Source organism: Sorex fumeus, unplaced genomic scaffold (genome assembly GCF_029834395.1).
Source record: "Sorex fumeus unplaced genomic scaffold, SorFum_2.1 ptg000122l, whole genome shotgun sequence".
In the NCBI taxonomy this organism is placed as follows: Eukaryota; Metazoa; Chordata; class Mammalia; order Eulipotyphla; family Soricidae; genus Sorex; species Sorex fumeus.
The window spans coordinates 53666704-53687246 of NW_026606179.1; the positions used below are offsets into that span (position 1 = coordinate 53666704).

Sequence of the window (20543 nt, forward strand, 5' to 3'; positions counted from 1 at the left end):
TGCACTCTGCTGTTCCGAGTTCAATCTTGGCACTACATAGCATCTCCTGAGCCCTTCAGGAGTAATTCCTGAGTGCAGAGCCAGGAGCAAACCCTGAGCACAGCTGGCTTTGACAGAAAACAAACTAAAAACTCATGTAATAAAGTTGGAGGACTACATTAGGAATTTGACTTACTACAATTACTATGGACTGGAGCGATAGCATAGCAGTAGGGCATTTGCTTTGCACATGGCCGACCCAGGTTCTATTCCCTCCCCCCCCCCCCCCCCCCCCCCCAGAGCCCGGCAAGCTACTGAGAATATCTTGCGCGCAGGCAAAGCCTGGTAGGCTACCCGTGATGTATTCAGATATGCCAAACACAGTAACAACAAGTCTCACAGTGGAGGCATTACTGGGCCCGCTTGAGCAAATCGGTGAACATTGGGAGGACAGTGCTTCAGTGCTACAATTACCATAATATTGTGCTAGTGTATATTTGAATATGTTGAATATGGTAAGCTTCATAGATTATTGGGCTAGTAAATATCATAGGACTATAAAAAGATGATCTGTTCTAGAGCTTCATTAATATTATCAAGAGATTCAAAGATACTAAGTTTTGGCCTTTTATTTCTTTAGTTTTCTATAAATTTTAGCTGTTACTTTGGTCATCTTCTAGGCTGGGAACATTGCTTGTCTAGACTTTGATTGTGATTTCTTAATTTTGTTTTCTGTTTTTTTAAATTTGCAGTTGGAGTGCCTGAAGCTTATTGCCTCTCAAAAATTCACAGACAAACGCATTGGTTATTTAGGGGCCATGCTGCTGCTGGATGAGAGGCAAGATGTCCATCTTCTCATGACCAACTGTATCAAGAAGTAAGTCTTCCCTTGCCTTCCTCAAAGAACGCCTCTCATTTGCTTCTCTCATATAACATGAAATTTCTTAATGTCCAGAATATATTTAAATTGCTTTGTGTATGTAGTTTTTTAGCCTATATGTAGAGCAAAGCAGAGAGTTAAAACTTCCGTTGAGCAGCGAAGACATAGTACAAGACATAGTATTTGCCCTTCCCACCCTCCCCCCTTTGCGAACCTGTGTTCAATCCCTGGCTCCACATGTAGTCCCCCCACACCTGCCAGGAGTGATCCCTGAGTGCAGGGCCAGGAGCACTCTGAGCACTAGTGGGTGGCCCCAAAACTGAAAACAGCACACAGAAAAACTTTTGTCTAGGAAATAGAAGTCAATAAGGGTATTGATGTGCTTCTTCAGGCACAGAAAACAGGTCAGCATTGCAACAAGCATTTGGACTTTTAGGAGGTGTGAGGCAAGGGAGTTTCTGGGCCATACCTTTTGCTTCTCAGTGCCTACTTGGAATTCTGTGTTCAGGGTTTACTCCTTGAGATGCTCAGGGGTCATTTGGTATCAGATTGAATCCTGACTCCCACATGCAAGCATGCACTTAGCCCTGTGAGCTGTGTCTCTGGCCTGCATTTGGACTTTGACAGAATACAAAAGCATTGGTAAAATATGAGCTTGCTTAATATTTTCAGTACTTTTGTCTGCCAGGATGTTAAATTTATTAAAGATTTATCTGGGCATCTGTTGAGTGGTAGTATTATTTAAAATGGAAAAGAAGTCTTGCTTGTCAGTGTCTAATTCAAGATTTCAGTTGCATGTAATTTACACCTAGCCTTGTGAAGTTTCTTTTTTCTTTCTCTTTTTGGGTCACACCCAGCAATGCTCAGGGGTTCCTCCTGGCTTTGCACTCAGGAATTACTCCTGGCAGTGCTTGGGGGACTATATGGAATGCCGGGGATCAGTCCCAGGTCGGCCGTGTGCAAGGCAAATGCCCTACCCGCTGTGCTATCGCTCCGGCCCCAAGCCTTGTGAAATTTTGTGCATGATTCTTCTTTCTGGAATGGCTGCTTGTTGACTAGGCCAGTTGGCTTAAGAACTATAAAGTGTTTACTATGGAGACATTAGATGAGCCCAGCAGGGAATTAGTTTTTTTGTAGCATTCCTCTTAAGTAAGTTTCTTTTAGAACGTTGTAGAAGTTCTAATGGACTGAGATGTGAGGTACTTTTTAGTTTGGCTCTGGTTATCTAGCAACTTAAAATCCTTTTCAGATCTCTTATATATTTTTTACTGTTTCTGTTTTTGACAAAGTTTTGGGGGGTGTATATGGTGATCAAATTTATACACATTGAACTCATACTTTTCTGTGCTGTATAATGTCTTAATTAAAATTTCCCACTGAAATGACCAGAGTAATAGTATAGCAGGTGGGGCTTTTGCCTTGCATGTGGATTACCTAGGTTTGATCCCTGGCACTCTGTAGGGCCCCCCAATCACCAGGAGTGATCCCTGAGCTTAGAGCCGGGAGTAAGCTCTGAGCACTGTTGGGTGTGGCCCAGAGCAAAAAAATATAATTTTCCAGGGACTAATAGGAAATTTCAAAATAAGAATGATGATTTGTTCATAAACATAGAATGCGTCATTCAAATATATTGAATCTGTGGACTTAATTTTGGGGAAATGCTGTCTTTTGGCCTTGAAGTAGATACTAATAATAAAAATACTAAGTTGATTAATGTATTGCATACCTTGGGAGCTCTAGAGATGGAGAATCACAAAGGCACAGAAACAAATCATTAGTCCCCTGAACTTGCCTGGGTGCTCACCATGACTCATCTGCTGGCTCTGGACAGGCCTCTAGACTGGCTTGTGTTTTAGTTCTTGCATGCGCCGAACCAAAAAGACTTCTTAAGCCGTTAGTCACCTGCTGTTAATGTGGTTCTCCATAGAGACAAATTCTTCTGGACAGTTAATAGCAAACTCAAGTATTGATACTTTAATAAAACTGAAGCAGTGAGACCCATGGGCAGGGAAGAAATCTGTTTAATTTAAATAAGACCAAGAGAATTTAGTAGAAAGACACTGTTTTACATAGTTGGGAATTTACCTGCCACTTCAGTTAGCCTAAATGTTTGTGTTAAGGATTTGAGATCATTCTGGATTTTTGTTTTTTGCTTTTTTGTAAAACTGTTAGTGATTTTGGGGGGCAGAGGGAGTGGGCACTTCTGGTAGGACTCAGCTCAGGCCCGGAGTATTCAGGGATCAAACCCACGGCCTTGTAAATACTAGAAACTTGTGGCTCAAGTTCTTGTACCTTTCAATCCACATCCCTGGCCCTGTCATGGTCAGTTGTGTTTTTGTTTGTCCACTGGTACATAGCGAGGCTCAGGGACTGCATGCAGCCCATATGCACATCCCTTTACGCTGTCTCCCTGACCCTGTCATTAATAGTTTTGAATGAACCAACTTCCTTTTGTCCTCCTTTTCCACTCCTTCCTCTCCTCCCTTTCTTTGTTCTTTATTGTCAGTGTGTGGCATTGAATACAATTACTGGTACAGTTTGATGCTGTGATTTGTATTAATGTACCACTGGTATTTTGCACCAAACCAGCAGTGTTTTGCACCATACATTTATCAGTTGATAATGTGTTTCATGAAAGGAGTTTGGAGCTCCTGAGTACCGTGAAATTTACTTGGGAACTTGTGGGTATCTGTGAGCCACGTTTTGAGCTAAAACCTAACTTCTTAAACTGTGGTTTGCATGATTGAATGTGGTAAGGTAAAGGTAAAAGGCCCTCCCGTTGATCATCGATTTGCTCGAGCGGGCCCAGTAACGTCTCCATTGGAGACTTTGTTGTTACTGTGTCTGGCATATCGAATACTCTCGGTAGCTTGCCGGGCTCTCCGAGAGGGGCGGAGGAATCGAACTTGGGTTGGCCATGTTGGCTGCTTGTAAGGCAAACGCCCTACCGCTGCGCTATGCTGTGAAAAATTTGGTGGCAGTAAAAGATCTCTGACTGTGCAGTGGAGAAAAATTAAAACTTGAATATGTGATGATTCTAAGGTGCTTATGAAAGCTCCTGTCTGTGTTGTATTTCTTTCTGTTTGTTTCTTTTGTTTTGGGACTACTCTCAGTGGTGCTCAGGGCTTACTCTGGACTCTGCACTCAGAAATCACTAATGGTAGTACTTTGGGCACCATATGGAGTGTGGGGATCGAACCTGGATTGGCTACATGCAAGGCAGGTGCCCTGCCTGCTGTACTCTATCTCTGGCCCCAGTTTCTGTTGTTGTTTTGGGGCTACACAGGCAGGGCTCCCTGGCTCTGTCCTGGTGAGCTCAGGAAACCACATGGGGTGCTGGAATCAAACCTGGGTCATCCTTGTGCAAGGCAAGTGTCTTTGCTATACTCCCTCTGGCCACTTTATTGTATTACACTGCTCCTTTATTTATTTATTTATTTATTTATTTATTGGCCTGCTCTGCTCAGCGCTTAATCCTGGCTTTGTGCTCAGGGGTCACTTCTGGCAGGGTTCTGGAGACTATGTGGAGTGCCAGGGATCAAACCTGGTATATCATATGCCCTACCCACTGTAATATGGTTTTGGCCCGTGTTGTAATTCTTAGGTAAGAAAGCACTGCAGGTGGAAGAAGTTTAAGAAGCTCTGCATAAAAGGACACAAAACACCCTTAAAGCTGGTAGATGTAATAAATAGCTCATAGTATTTTTGCTTCTGAATTCTTGATTTTTGATCCATATATGAGTTAATAGTTTAAGCTTGTCATATTTTAGCTTTTTTGAGAGAAAAAATTTTGTACAGTAATTGATGGTAATTAAAAGCAGAATTCTGTCTATCTTACCAAATACTGGGACTCATGGTAAAATTCCAGTTGACTAGAACTGAAGTAGTCTTACTAGCTCATTTTAGTAACTTTTTCTTTTGAATAAATATAACACTAAGATTATCACAATTATTTGTTAACGATTTTAGAATGTTTCTGTAGTAATACGTCATCTTCAATGCTCTAGAGTGTTTAAGCATGTTCTTATTTTTTTAAGAGTTCTTATTAGGTAGGGTTGGGATGTAGCTCAGTGAAGTGCATTTTTTGCATTCAGGGGACCTGAGTTGGGCCCTTGGCATCAATAAAAATATTTGATGAGTACATATCTTTTATTATCATAAGTAAAGCTATTAAAAGCTTCTGAAGATGTGCATTCTCTGTCATTGAGATTTGCCTGCATCTCAACCTGAAATGTGCTTTTTTCCCCTCTGAAGAAACCCATGTTCATTCATTCATTTGTTCTCACCCCAGATAAAACTATTTTACTTCAAAAAATTTTCTGAAGATCTTTTTACTTCGTATTTTTTTGTTTTGTTGAGTTTTCTAAGGTGAATTGCCAGTAGCATCCTCTAGATTGTGGTGCCTCATTTCTGTTGCTTTGATATTTCAAGACATTAAATTGTAAATCTCGGGCCAGAGAGATAGTACAGCAGCTAAGGCTTGTCTTACATTAGGCAGACTCAGGTTTTATCCCTGGTTCTGCTGTGGTCTCCTGAGTGCAGAGCCAGAAGTGATCCCTGAGTGCAGAGCCAGGAGTGATCCCTGAGCGCAGAGCCAGGAGTAACCTCTGAGCACAGCAGGGTATGGCACCAGTGGGGTGAGGAGTGGGGGGGAGGGATCTGCTATTATGAGGGACTTCCAGTTTACTGAATTAGTGATTTATAATAGGACTGGAATATACCTTGATTTTTGTTTCTTTGCTTGCTTTGGACCTAAGTGCACTTCAAGACTCTGCACTTAGTACCCAAGGGTCACTCCTTGTGGTGCCGGCTTGGGCGGCAGGTTGCTTAGCATGCCAGAGATCAGACCAGGTCTCCTGGTGTGCTCAGCTCATGGAACTCTCTCTAGCTTGTTGGTCTTGTTTTCTTCCCTTGAGAAAGTATCATTCGGATACTGTGAAGTCTCCACAGTGGCACTCGGCATAGCGCACTCATTTTTACCTTCTTTCTCTTGCAGTGATCTTAACCATAGCACGCAATATGTCCAGGGGCTAGCACTTTGTACCCTCGGCTGCATGGGCTCTTCAGAAATGTGCAGAGATCTTGCAGGAGAAGTGGAGAAACTCTTGAAAACCTCCAACTCTTACTTACGAAAAAAGGTAACTTTTCATGATACGAAATGGTTGTGTTTGGGTTAGGATATGTTGATTAGGCAGATATGAGAATTTCACCAGAACACTCAAATGCATGTTTCAAAGCACTGATATACCTTTTGCTCTGCAGTAAATGTATTCAGTTTAACTTATTCATTACTTTGGTTTTTGGATTATACCCAGCCATGTTCAAGGGCTACTTCCAGCTCAGTGCTCGGGTGTCACTCCTACCATTAGGGGATGATAAAGAATCCTCCTTCTGAAACTGATATGTCTAAATAGAATAATAATGAAAGATAGTGATTTTATTTTTTTACCTGTTACTTGTTGGCATATTTTATTTTATTGTGCTTTACCTTAAAGCCTTTATAAATAGAGACTGTAGCACTGTAGCACTGTCCTCCTGTTGTTCGTCGATTTGCTTCAGTGGGCACCGTAACATCTCACAACAAATTGTGAAACTTGTTACTGTTTTTGGCATATCAAATACGTTACAGGTAGCTTGCCAGGCTTTGCCGTGCGGGCGAAATACTCTTGGTATCTTGCCGGGCTCTCTGAAAGGGGCAGAGGAATCAAACCCAGGTCAGCGGCATGCAAGGCAAACTCCCTACCTGCTGTGCTATTGCTCCAGCCCAAACAGAGACTATAAAATTTAAAAGTAGGAAGTGACTCTATGATAAATGACTGAAATTTATATAATGCTTTTGTATTTATATAATGTTGGTTTTAGTGCCACAGCTGGCAGTGCTCAGAAGCTATTCCTGGCTCCAGACTTGGGAATCAGTCTTGGCAGTGCTCAGGGACCACGAGTACTGGGTACTAAACCGGAACAGTTTACATGCATGGCATGAGCTCCAGCCTGTTGAATTACCTTTCTGGCTCTGCAATGTTCTGTATTTGGGTGAAGTAAAGTTTCACTTGACTGAAACTAACTTTTAGATAGTTTCTATTGAATGAAACTCACTTAGAAAGATGTGAGAGGAGAGAAAGTAAGGGAAATATGTGTTTAAGGAAGAGCACAGTAGAGAGGCAAGCACGGAAGAGACATGCTCCAGGGAGAACTTGGCTTGATGCAAACCTGCAGTGTTACTGTAAGGAAAGTAAGTGCTCAGGTGAAACGCTCACACGTGCTCTTAAGGTTGTTATATGAATGTCTCTGCACATGGTGTGAGATTAGAGGAGAGTGCTTGAAAGGGCCCAGCTGTTTTCCAGGGTTATGCATTGCTGATGGTGGCTTTAAGCCAAAGTTCTTTCTCTAAAGAATGTTTGGCTTGCTCTTGTACAAGTGGTCTATTACCACGTTAAATAAAAATTAAAGTAAAAGGCCCTCCCGTTGATCGTCGATTTGCTCGAGCGGGCCCAGTAACGTCTCCATTGGAGACTTTGTTGTTACTGTGTCTGGCATATCGAATACTCTCGGTAGCTTGCCGGGCTCTCCGAGAGGGGCGGAGGAATCGAACTTGGGTCGGCCATGTTGGCCGCTTGTAAGGCGAACGAAGATTAAAAATATTTTTATCATTAGAACATGGGAAGCATTAACGGAAATATCTTCTTGTTAGTAAGAATTTTATGATATTGTCCCATGATACAGTTTTGTAGCTTAACTTTTGTTAGTATCATGATCATATCTATATTGCATATGAGTCTCTGAAAATATAGCTTTTAAAATTTCAAATTATTTATCAATTCATACACCCTATTTAGTTAACCAAATCCTGCTTGCTAAGAGACTTTTCCAGTTTCACAACTTACAGTATTCCAAACTGTGTGTGTAGAAAATGGAACTTTACTTGGAGTAGTTGGAACTGATGAATAAAAGACACGTAATTTTATACTTTTATCTGAAAAAAAAAAAGAATTTTATGATAGTCAATGAGAATTTTAATAGTATTCAGCCCCAGCATGTAGTAATTATGGTGGTTACTTTATTAAAGGTATAACCAAAATAAAGGTAAAGGTAAAGGCCCTCCCGTTGATTGTCGATTTTGCTCGAGCGGGCCCAGTAACGTCTTCATTGGAGACTTTGTTGTTACTGTGTCTGGCATATCAAATACTCTTGGTAGCTTGCCAGGCTCTCCGAGAGGGGCGGAGGAATCTAACTCGGGTCGGCCATGTTGGCTGCGTGCAAGGCAGACGCCCTACCCGCTGTGCTATCGCTCCAACCAAAATAAGTCTTTGCATTTATCTTTTTTCCCCCTCTTAGTTATAAGCCGTCTTTTTTTTTCCCTTTTAAATAGAGACAAGTTAAGTATCTTTTAGATAGTTTTCTTGATGCCAGCAGAGAGTATTTTTTTGTTGTTGTTCGTTTGATTTGTTTTGGGGCCACACCCAGCTGTGCTCAGAGCTTACTCCCGGCTCTGTGTTCAGGGTTACTCCTGGAGGGACAAGGATGTGGGGTGTTGGGGATCTTACCTGGGTTGGCTGTGTCATGTACAAGCCTTGCCTGTGTGTTCTCTGCAGCCAAGAGTAAACTGAGGAAGGCATAGGGACTATTACGTTGGAGCAGATTTTAAAAATCTTGGTTTTTCTAGTCAGAAGAATGATTATTCGTTTGTTTTTTAATTTTGGCTTTTTGGGTCACACCCAGTGATGCACAGGGGTTACTCCTGGCTCTGTGCTCAGGAATTACTCCTGGCTCTGTGCTCAGGAATTACTCCAGTATGGGATGCTGGGAATTGAACATCGAACCTGGGTTGGCCACGTGCAAGGCAGATACCCTACCTGCTGTTCTATTGCTCCAGCCCCATGATAATTAGTTTTTATCTTTCATTTTTTTCCTAAAGACCCACATCGTAAAGTAAAGTAAGTAAAGGCCCTCCCGTTGATCATCGATTTGCTCGAGCGGGCCCAGTAACGTCTCCATTGGAGATTTTGTTGTTACTGTGTTTGGTATATCGAATACATCACGGGGAGCTTGCCAGGCTCTGCTGTGCGGGCGAGATACTCTCGGTAGCTTGCCGGGCTCTCCGAGAGGGGCGGAGGAATCGAACTCGGGTCGGCCATGTTGGCTGCGTGCAAGGCAAACGCCCTACCGCTGTGCTATCATCATTTATGTTTAACTTGTTGAACAGCTTCACGTTAACCATGATCTAGTTTAGAAAGTTCATGCCCATGTACTTAACATAGTACGACAAAGTTCTCATTGTACGAGAACTAAAAGTTCACATTAGGGCATTGGTATAAATTGAAAAGTCCTAATTAGTTAATAACTAATAAAAATAAATCTAACGCCTTTGTTCTTTATTTTTCTGTCCTGATGAACTTGCAAAGGGTTTATTTTTTAGGGGGGGGGGCGTAGTATTTTTTACAAAATTTGTTGTCTTGAGACTGGAGCAATAGCACAGTGGGTAGGGTGTTTGCCTTTCACATGGCCGACCTGGGTTCAATTCCTAACATCCTATATGGTCCCCCGAGCACCGCCAGGAGTAACCCCTGAGCATCGCTGGGTGTGACCCAAAAAGCCAAAAAAAAAAAAATTTGTTGTCTTGGATTGGAGCAATAGTACAGCAGGTTGGGCACTTACCTTCTCTAGGGCTGACCCAGGTTTGATCCCCAGCATCCCATATTGTCCCCAGTGTGCTCCACCAGGAGTGATCCCTGAGTGCAGAGCCAGAAGTACTTAACATAGTACGGCAAAGCTGAGCACAGCTGGAGGTGTCCCCCAAACCAAATCAAACCAAAATTTGTTGTCTTGGCTTACTTGAAATAAATCTTTTGTCTTTTTATTTTTTCTTATAGGCAGCACTGTGTGCTGTTCACGTCATCAGGAAAGTTCCTGAACTTATGGAGATGTTTTTACCAGCAACAAAAAATTTATTGAATGAAAAGAACCATGGTAATGTGATCCACTTGGGGAGTTCTCAGGGAGAGGGAAGGAGGAAAGCCTTCAGGCGGTGTTGGCTTTCTGTGACTTGGAGTGGCTTAAGCCTTTCTCTGTGCTTAAACCCCTTGCCAGGAGGTCTGGTTGATCGCATTACTCTTTTACTTTGGTAAGAGAGTTACCTTTTATGACTAGAGATTTATTCTTAGTAGAAAATAATTTTTGATCTTTGGCCTTTCACTATAAGTGCTATGTTAACTTACTAACATTTACTGTAATGGAAGTTTTGCTTTTCCTGTATAAAGATTTTTGATTTCTTGCCATTTTTATAATAGAAAAAAAGTGATTTCTTTATTGTCTTTGTATAGGAGATTGAGATTTGTGAGATCCTTTAAAAATTTACAGGAATTTATAGTAGGTGTTTAGTTAAGGTTATATATCTGGTAAGGTATACTTGATTACTTCAGTCCTATTTCTAGAAACTTCATATTTAAAGAGCAGATTTAAAAAACTTGGTTTTCTTAGGAGAATGATTATCCTCAGCATTGTACTTGTTGAGGGCCCAGGGATGTGCCTGCCTCACATGGACAGGCCCCTGGAGTCTGTCCTTGGCACCGAAGTAGGACCAAAACTAAACTAAAAACCTCTTGAGCAGATGAATTTTTAGGGTTTTTATTTACTTAGTGAGATTATTGTGGGGCTCTTTTCACTCATTCTGGAACAGGCAAATTCACTTTGCTTATTCATAATCACTTTGGCGCTTTGGCACACTTTTGACTATCAGTTTAATATCCCTGTCCCTCTGTTGTTGGGTGATGCTGGGTTGCACCCCTGCGTGGCTGTGGTGCTCGACCTGTGTTTGTGCTCACTCGGGCTCCAGCATCACGTTGTGGTGTCAGCACACTAGGCCCAAGTGTGTGGTTGGCCCTCGGCTCTTGGGTTTGGTGATGACACGTGTGCTTTCTTTCTCTTGGGTGCTGGCCTGTCTCTTCAGTTCTGGTGCTCACTGGGGACTATACCTGTTTTTAGTTGTGGTGCTTGCAACCCCCTGGTTGTGATGAAGCCAGCCATTAGTGGTGGTGGCCAGGACTGCACCCTGCAGATGGCTTGGGTCCTGCTCGTGTGCGCAAGCAGCAGGGATCGAACTAGCAGCCTTTGTTTTGCAGGCAAGTGCCTTAGCTGCTGAACCATCTCTTGGGCCCTTGATAAAGTATACATTTTTTAAATGATCTAGAAGTAATTTTTTTTTCTTTTCTTTTTGGGCCATACCCGGTGATGCACTCAGGAATTACTCTTGATGGTGCTCGAGGTCGGGATCATATGAGATACTGGGGATAGAACCTGGGTCAGCTGTGTGCAAGGCAAACGCTCTACCTGCTGTACTATAGCTCCTACCTCTCTAGAAGTAATCTTGAAATATCTCGATCCCAGTCTAATAGCTTGTTGATATAGAATGGCACAGAATATGCTTAGCTTATAATGACTGTCAGCATGTCTGTGAGTATTCTCGATGGAGAGACATGGATTGGCTGTTGGTTTGCAGCAATTGTTTCGGTCTCATAACTGTTTAAAAATATTCTGATTTGATTGAGTTGGCCAATATTAAATCCTGCCTTTATGTTTACCTCAACGGTTAGATTCTTTGGGAGATTAAAAACAAAGGTAGCCTAGCCCCTTTGGATTTAACCCTTGGGACCCAGAGCCCGACTCTGAGGTGATCAGTACAGACTCGGGTTTCAATCTGCTGTGCTCTCTCCTTCCAGGTGTTCTCCACACATCTGTAGTCCTCCTCACAGAGATGTGCGAGCGCAGCCCTGACATGCTCGCACATTTCAGAAAGGTAGGTGCCGCTCTGCTTCCCTAAGCCTCTCGCCATTGACAAGTAGTTTTCCTCAGCTGTACATGAATTTTCTCACTTAGGAATTTTCTCTTGAAAGGAAGCTGTAGAGCTGAACAAAGGACTTAATCAGCTCTGCTGAGTCCTAGGACTGGAAGCCAGATTTGGCCATATAAGAGCTGGCAATTGTAGTGTTTTCCCTTCCATAATAGAAGTCTCCTCTGGTTGTTGGCAAACACCAATCTTTCATTGCTTTCTCTGGTCTTTTCACATTGAAGGCAAGAAATGTAACCTGGAACTAAATTATAAACAGAGGCATTATACGTCATTTTTATGATATTAGCTTTTAAGGCAGGTAACTTATTTTTGTTTTGTCTTTTTTTAGGATGAAAAGTAAAAGTGGAAATTTGACAATACTTAACAGGGTTCCCACTGTTCATTTTTAAGCTATCGACTTGTCACTAGCCTTTTGAATTCCACTCACCTCCCTTTCTTGTAGCATTTTCGAGTGGAAAATTTGTTTTTCCACTAATTTCAGAAGGTAGAGCGGTTAAAGAATGCAGGGGAAGACTGTTCTTTTGGGTAGTCATTTCATTTAATCTGTTTTATAAGGTGCTGCTGGTGGGTGGGGTTACTTTGTACTTGAATGCGACTATAAAAGGGAAAAGATCCTTTCTCCCCCACCTTTCCCCTTAGATGTTCATGTCTTGATTAAACTATTGTAAAATAGTATGAGACCTGTATCTGTCCCTAATGCTTGCTCTGTATGTTTTGTTCCTGTTGTCTGTTTGGAATCCTGCTGTGTGTTAGAATGAGAAGGTAAGCATTAACCCTCTTCAGACGGTGCATGCCAGCATTAGGTCCTTGTGCTTTCGTGTAGCCGCTCACAGTCTGGCTTTAAAGTACCCTGATACTGCAGCTGTGCTTAACATTACGAGTTATTTGCGCTCACATTTTTGGCTAACTCCCTTGTTTGGTTTTTGTCTTGTCACATAAACTCCTGACTCCGAAGTCAGCCTTGGATTTCAGTTGCAGCCTTTTTCTGAATTGTAGGCCTTCTTCTCTGCCTCTTTTATCTTCACTTGAGAACTTTTGAGCCCTTTCCCACTGGCTTTGGTGATGGCAACTCCAGCCATCTGCAGCTTTGACACACAACACGGCTTCTTTCTGAAGTAGATCTCTTGGAGTCACGTGTGGGTAACCTCACACTTCAAAAGGCTCCTTGAGTGCTTCTGAGTTTTCACTTGAGAATTTCAGCTTTTTGTTTATTTGTTTTTGGGCCACATCTGATGGTACTCAGGGTTTACTCCTGCCTCTACTCCTGGCAATGCTCTGGGGACCATAAGGGATGTCGGGGATCACACCTGGGGCGGCTGTGTGCAAGGCAGATGCCCTCCCTGCTGTACTAACTCTGGCCCTGAAACTTTGAGCTTTTATTTTCCTGTCCCCCACATTGAATCTTGCCAAGAACTTTTGGAGCATTTAAAGAATTTTGAAATAGAGTGGGCATCAACTGATTTTCATGGCTGCAGCCTTTCCCTTTGTCATACTAATTTGTCCTTTCATCAGTTTCAGTAACTTACATTATTGTCTGTAAATTAAAGCTGAGTTCCAAAACTCATTGTGCTGAACACGCCCACATTTTTGCTTTGTTGTCTCAGGGTGATCTTATGGGATGTGCTGATCTTTGGGTTGTGAATGAAACAGTGTCTGAATTTAATAACCTGAGGAAAAAGGACTTCTCCAGGAAACAAACCAGATTTTAAAGTAGTAACGAGGGATATGTGTAGTACTAAAATATACCTTTGGGAAGTGGAGTAGGCAAATCTTGCTCTTCATGCGGAGATTGTTAATTGGATCATCCTTGTTTTATTACATTTTATTTGATTAATTTATTCTTTCCTTTTTTATTCTTACAACACTTTAAAACAGTTTATAAAATTCTGTTATGGGGGGCTGGAGAGACCATCCAGATGTCAAGAACACATGGCTTCCATGTTAGGGATTTGTGACGGAGCCTCTGCACCATCAGCCCCAGTACTACAGGGTGTCGTCCTTGGGAGTCTCTCAGTACCTAGGGCTGTCCTGCTACCCAGCCGGCACCAGACTGAGCCTGGAACCATCCAGCTTGTAGACCAAGTCTAGCAGGAAGTGACCCTGGGCCTCGTGCACTACTTGGAAGGCCCCCAAAAGAAATAAAAATGGGGAATAGCACAGCAGAGATGGCACTTGCCTTCCATGTGGCTGACCTGGGCTCAAGTCTCAGCATCCCAGATGGTTCCCTGAGCCCCACCAGGAGTCACCTCTGGGTGCAGAGCCAGGAGTAAGCCCTGAGCACTGCCAAGTGTGCCACCTCCCGACCCAAAAAAGGAAAGAAAAGAAATAAAAATGGTATTGGTTTTTAATACGTATAGATCTGCCCACTGTTGACAGACTTAATGAAGATTCTGTGTAAAATTTACAGAATTCCATGATGTATATTTTAATCTTGGAAATACTCCGACTTTGTTGTTGTTTTGTGTTTTCTGGGCCCTACTCGTCGTGCTCAAGACTTACTGCTGGCTTTGCTCTCGGGTCACTCCTGACTGGGCTCGGGACCATCCTGCTCCCTGTGCTGTCTCCCTGGCCCGGAAACGGCCCTCTTGTTGAACATTTTAAGTGCATATTGTGCACATAGCTTGACTTTTGTTTGTCTTGATCTTCTTTTAAAATTAGGGAATAGGAAAGGGAGAGTCCAGACTTACTGAGAGAAAAGTAATTGAATGGCAGCAGTATTGGGACTGTCCAGATTACTTCCACAGAACGCAGTTTTGTTCGCTTTAAAGACTGAATTGGATCTCTGTTGGAGACTGGGGAAGTTCCTGCTGTGGCAAACATCTTAGTGTAGGGTTTTAACTGATGGATGATCAGCCAAATGAATGATATTTAAGGCATTTTTAAGTTCAGCATGGCTATAAAATTGCTCTACTATGTGTTAATAGTGGGGCAAAAGTAAAGGAAGGACACGAAGGTAATTTCTGACCATAGCTTCATTATTAATATAACAGATAACAAGATAGTCTATATAAGTACTGAAATAAAATTTACCAAAAGTCATTTGAATTTTGAAAGAGTAGGGAAAGGAAATTATACATGCCCTTGATAACATCTTAGGAGAAAGATACTTTTTAGTCTTTCCACTTGATCAGAGTTCTAAAATGTTTATTGAAATAGGATCACTAGACCTGTCTTAAGAGGCAAATCTTTTTTTTTTTTGATTTTTGGGTCACTCCTGGTGGTTCTTGGGGCGACTGCTGGCTGTTGGTTGAGGATTGCTCCTGTACTACTGGGGATTAGGCCTGCCTCTCCCGCCTGCAGAGCCCTTTGAGCTGTCTCCCTGCTCCAAAGAGAGCTGTTGTTCCCTCCACCTCCATCTGAGACATGTTAAAACTCTAATTTTATTAATACCACCAGTGATACTTTGGGGGCAGTGATGTTTTTTATCAAATATTGGAATGGATAAAAAGCTGACCACGTACCTTAGTGTGTCAGGCACTGTGAAAGCAGTAATGCAGTACGCCCCATAGGCATCTCTTGCCTTGGCTCTTGTGGAGTGTCTTGAGTTATTTCTTGGAGTGTCTGAATTATTTCTTGGAGTGTCTGAGTTATTTCTGATATTTGTATTATCTTTGTACATATAGCTGTGAAGTGAATATGTCTACTCGTTAGTTTTTAATTCAGATAAAAGTTAACATTTCTGGGCTGGGGACATGTCTCAGTGGTAGAGCACATGCCTTGCGTGTGTGAGGCCGTGAGTCATTGACCCTGCACACCACAAAACAAAAACAAAATATTCCTTTATGAATTCTTGGCTTAAGTACTTCTAAGTTGTATTTGTCAAATTTTAACAATTGCAAGGTATTTGTATCACTAGAATTTGCGTGGACTCAGACCCTTGCACCCTCTGAGCCAGTCAATCTACTAAGTCAGTCAAATGAGAAATTCCTTGATGTTCACTGTTTCTGATGCCTCTTCTTCCCTGCAGCTTGTGCCCCAATTAGTTCGTATTTTAAAGAACCTCATCATGTCCGGATATTCACCAGAACATGATGTTTCTGGTATCAGTGACCCCTTTTTGCAGGTGAGGTTTGAAGTTTGTGGATAAACGTTATATGAAATTAATTGCTATGGGAAACATTTTCCTTCTTCAGTTTGTTTGTGTTATGTGTAATATCGGCAGTTGATCAAACTAATTACATTAATAAATGGAGTAAATTCAGTCTTACATTTTATTAGAATAATAAAATTATAGGGTTGATAGTTAAAATTTCATAAGTAATTATCAATATAATATAGCTCTGGAGGTGATAGTGTCCTGTAGGTGTGAAGTCAAGAAGTATGGGCTAGTAACTCTCTTAAGATACATAATTTCTCAATGTCATATTTAGTGCTTTTTTTATTTAAAAAAACTGCTAATGTGATCTGCAACCTTTTTTAAAGCTATTTAAATTAGTACAAAATGAAGTTCTCTTGGTGGCAGACATAGTTTGCTGACACTTCTTATATTTTTCATCTTAGGTACGAATTTTGCGGTTATTAAGAATTTTAGGACGAAATGATGATGACTCAAGTGAAGCTATGAATGATATTTTAGCACAGGTGAGTAGACAAAACTTGTCTACTAAATATTCATTTAAATATACTGAACAGTTGAATGATGGTTATATGGAGTAGTTTTCATTTGTGTCACCCCTTTGGTGGTTGTAGTCAATCAGAAAATGCCCCTTTATTACTCTTGGATATTTTGTGGAAGGTTATTTCATTCCATATGTACCACCTTTTGTATCTTTTCAGGTTGCCACCAATACAGAGACTAGTAAAAATGTAGGAAATGCTATTCTTTATGAAACGGTTTTGACTATCATGGACATTAAGTCAGAGAGTGGACTGCGAGTAAGTCTTTTTTAATCTTTTCCTTCCCCTAACGTGTCACTTAAGTGAGTTAAATTGAAATATGGTACTAAGAATTGAATTCCATTTGAAAATTAGCTTTTAGGAAAGAATGATGGAGAATGTGTCATGCCGTGATTTTGTATTTGAAGTATCATTTCTTCTGTTGAAGCCGTAATGTTGCTGATAGTAAAATTTGAAAGGTCTTAGTTATGATATAGGTAGAGGTATAAATGTGTTAAGTGAAGGAGGTATCTCAGAATAAAGCTTTACTAGAGCCAAGATTTCAGTTCTACTGCCTATCTACATGTCAGATAAGACATGGTATTTGAGTTAATTTATTTTTCTTAAGTAGTTAAATATTTAAAAAATAGAAATTAAACAATACAAAAGGTATAGTGGTAAGAAAATGCCTGTAGTTTCTACATGTCTGAGTTCTTAGTGGTAAGTACCGTTACTGTCTAATATATTTTTTCAGAAGTATTTTATTTAAATGTATCTGTATATGTTGATTCTCCACTTCTAAATTTTGACATAATTTTAGACTGTCTGAAAGTTGAAAGAGTCGTTTAGAATTCAAACATTGATAGAACTTAGTTTGTTTGGGATCTCTAAAGTGCATTCCTGTAGCTGGTCACTCCCGGCCAGTGTGGTCAGAGGCTCAGTGTTGAGGGCTCCAGAATGTGGTGCTGCAGGATCCCCGGGTTCTGGCCCCATCAGGCACCTCCAGGGCTGTACCCAGCAATGCTCAGGAGGCAGCGCGAGCCCAGGGTCAAACCCACAACTGGGCGTGCCTGTGCCTAGTCCCTGTGCTATATCCACGGCCCTTTGGAGACCACCTTTTCTCCCCAAACTGAAGTGTTATACCCATCAGACAACTCTTGCATATTAGCCCCTTCCTTTAACTTGAGGGAACCACCTTTCTGCTTTTTTTACTCTTGTGAATTTGGCTTAAAATCTGTTATGAATTTGAGGTGGTCTTGGTACTTCAATTTACTGTACTTCAGTTTGCCCTTGTGTAGCTGGTAATCTTCAAGGTTTATCCAAGTTACGGCATATATCAAAGTCAATCTGTGTTTTAGTGCTGACGATTTAATTTAACGGTTGTAGTGCTGAGGGCTCAGAGCCCTCCTGATTATGCAGGCCTTTGCCACTAAGCTACATCCCCACCCCACAACTCCATTCTTCTTTCATTAATTTAAAAAAAATTATGTTCAGTATGATTTATAAACCTGTTGCTAACAAAGTTTCAGGCATTCAGTTTCTTTCTTTTTTTCTTTTTTGGGTCACACCCAGCGATGCACAGGGGTTACTCCTGGCTCTGCACTCAGGAGTTACTTCTGGTGGTGTTCAGGGGACTATATGGGATGCTGGGAATCAAACCCAGGTCGGCCACGTGCAAGGCAAACACCCTACCCGCTGTGCTATCTCTCCAGCCCCTCATTCAGTATCTTAATTCTAAATCTACCAATTTATTCTTTTTAATGGGCCCACCATACCTTGCTGTGCAGTGTACTCAAATTCTTTTTTTTTTTTCTTTTTGGTTCATGTCCGGCAATGCACAGTGGTTACTCCTGGCTCACACACTCAGGAATTACTCCTAGCATGCTCGGGGGACCATATCAGATGCTGGGAATCGATCTCAGATCGGCCTCGTGCAAGGCAAATACCCTACCCACTGTGCTATTGCTCCAGCCCAAATTCATTCTTTTTTTTTTTTTTTTGGCTTTTTGGGTCACACCTGGCGATGCACAGGGGTTGCTCCTGGCTCTGCACTCAGGAAATTAGCGCTGGGGCAGTGCTCAGGGGACCATATGGGATGCTTGGAATCGAACTCGGGTTGGCTGTGTGCAAGGCAAACTCCCTACCCGCTGTGCTCCAGCCCCCAAATTCATTCATTTTTAATGGCAACTTAGGAACTGGGAAAGTAGCTCAAATGGCTGGGGTAGAAGTAACTTGAGCACTGCCATCTGGGCCTCCAAATCCCCTCTCTCATTTTAAAAATGCTGCATGGTACTTTTTTTTTTTTTTTTTTTTTGCTTTTTTTGTTCATGTCTGACAATGCACAGGGGTTACTCCTAGCTCACACATTAATGGCTATGCCTTAGATGTTTGGCAAGATTGCTACGGACATTCAGGTTACTTCCTGGCATTTCGGTTATAGTGGTGGTACATTAGAATTTGATGTGTACATACAAGTCATGTACATTTTGTCAGTAATTCCTAGAAGAGGAATTGTTTAAAGAGGATATTCTTATTGTAAATATTTGTAATTATTGTCAGATTTCGCTTTCAAAAAGGTTGTACCAATATTCTTTAACTAACTGTTAAAACTCTAAAGTAAAACATAATCTTCCAGCTGTTACTGTTGGTTGGGACAGAGTTTGATTTTGAGTTTTCCTTCAGACTTTTTTTCCTCTAGTGATCTGAAAGTAGATTCAGTATTGGATCAAAGCCATCACATTTGGATAGTTTGTTTTTCAAAGGCAAGGTAGTGATTCTTAAATCATCTAAATATTTAATTCCCCCAGATTTTTAACTTAGGCTATTTCTCTTTATTTAGGTCCTTGCTATAAACATACTGGGGCGTTTCTTATTGAACAATGACAAGAATATTAGGTATGTTCACTGAAAAATGTGTCTTGTATTTTCATATTAATAGATTCAGTTTTCAAGAGTGACATGTTACTAATTTTAGTGTGGTGTTTTAAAAATTTTTTAAGACGTTTTGAATTTTCTTTTCTTTCTTTTCTCTCCCGCCCTGATTCCTTCCCTCCCTTTCTTCCTGCCTTCCTTCCCCCATGCAGTGCTGCAGGCAATACTCAGCCAAATGGACCAGGTAGTTCAGTGCTCAGCAGTATTTGGGGCCACCAGAGTCACCCAGGTGGTACAAGAGGGTGTTTAGGATCAGGCTTTTAGGTGGTGGTGCTTAGTTAGAGCCTGAGGGTGTTTCCTGGGTGTGTTTAGGAACCCATACAGTGCTGATCAGACCCAGGGCTTTGTGCTCCAGACCTTTGAGCTAGCTCTCTGGCCTGTTTTATTTTTCTTTTATTAATTAAAAATGCTAGACCTCAAATTCAGGGTTTCATGCTGGTAAAGCATACGTTGTACTGCTGAGTTGTATGTTTCTATACCCTTGCCCCTAATCCGGTTTTGAAGAGATATTTGAGGGCTAGAGAGCCAGCTCAAAAACTAAACAAGAGAGTCTGTGTGTGTGTGTGTGGGTGTGTGTGTGTGTGTGTACGTGTGTACAAGAGCGCCTGTGTGTGTGTGTGTGTGTGTGTGTGTGGAGAGAGAGAGAGTGTGTGTGTGTATAAGAGAGCCCGTGTGTGTGTGTGTGTGTGTGTGTGTGTGTGTGTGTGTGAGAGAGAGAGAGAGAGAGAGAGAGAGAGAGAGAGAGAGAGAGAGAATCTCTGGGCCTGAGAAATATGTAGCAAACAGTAGAATAGAGCCTCTGTGTGTGGTGGGAGGGAGGGAGAGTCGGAAGGAAGGAAGGAACGAAGGGAGGGAGGGAGGGGAGAGGAAGGAAGGAAGCGGTGGAAGGAAGGGATGGAAGGAAAGTAGGAAGGGTGGAAAAAAGGAAGGAAGGAGGAAGTAGCACTAGGAAGGAAGGAAGGGAGGGAGGGGTGAAGAATGGAAGGATGGAAGGGAGGAATGGGCGGAAAGAAGGAGGAAGGGTCGGAAGGAAGGAAGTGGCGGAGGAAGGAAGGGAGTGGTGGAAGGAAGGAAGTAGCGGAAGGAAGGAAGGAAAGAAAGAAAAAAGAAGGAAAGAAACCCACCCCTGGGCCTGAGCTTATCAGATGTGTTTCCCTCTGAAAATTCTCTCTTCTCTTCTCTCCCCTTCTGTGGTCAGCCGTGTACAAGGCAAACATCCTACCCACTACACTATCTCTCCGGCTCCCTGCAGTTTGTATTTTGCTTTTGGATTGTGTCTATTAAACTGTTGTTTCTTTTAAATATCTAAAA

General features: G+C 41.8%; 1 protein-coding gene and 1 long non-coding RNA gene across 2 annotated transcripts in view; both read left to right on the forward strand.

Moving 5' to 3' along the window:
* Window positions 1-20543, forward strand: part of AP1G1 (adaptor related protein complex 1 subunit gamma 1) — an 81816-nt gene that overhangs the window by 31236 nt on the left and 30037 nt on the right. The window contains exons 3-10 of the mRNA XM_056136308.1: window positions 732-856; window positions 5856-5997; window positions 9730-9826; window positions 11575-11651; window positions 15673-15768; window positions 16206-16286; window positions 16482-16580; window positions 19141-19196. Coding sequence (XP_055992283.1) covers window positions 732-856; window positions 5856-5997; window positions 9730-9826; window positions 11575-11651; window positions 15673-15768; window positions 16206-16286; window positions 16482-16580; window positions 19141-19196 — 773 coding nt within the window. The remainder of the gene's footprint in view (window positions 1-731; window positions 857-5855; window positions 5998-9729; window positions 9827-11574; window positions 11652-15672; window positions 15769-16205; window positions 16287-16481; window positions 16581-19140; window positions 19197-20543) is intronic.
* The window catches only part of LOC130043840 (uncharacterized), a 152217-nt gene that overhangs the window by 19625 nt on the left and 112049 nt on the right, over window positions 1-20543 (forward strand). The gene's annotated exons all lie outside the window — the stretch shown is intronic.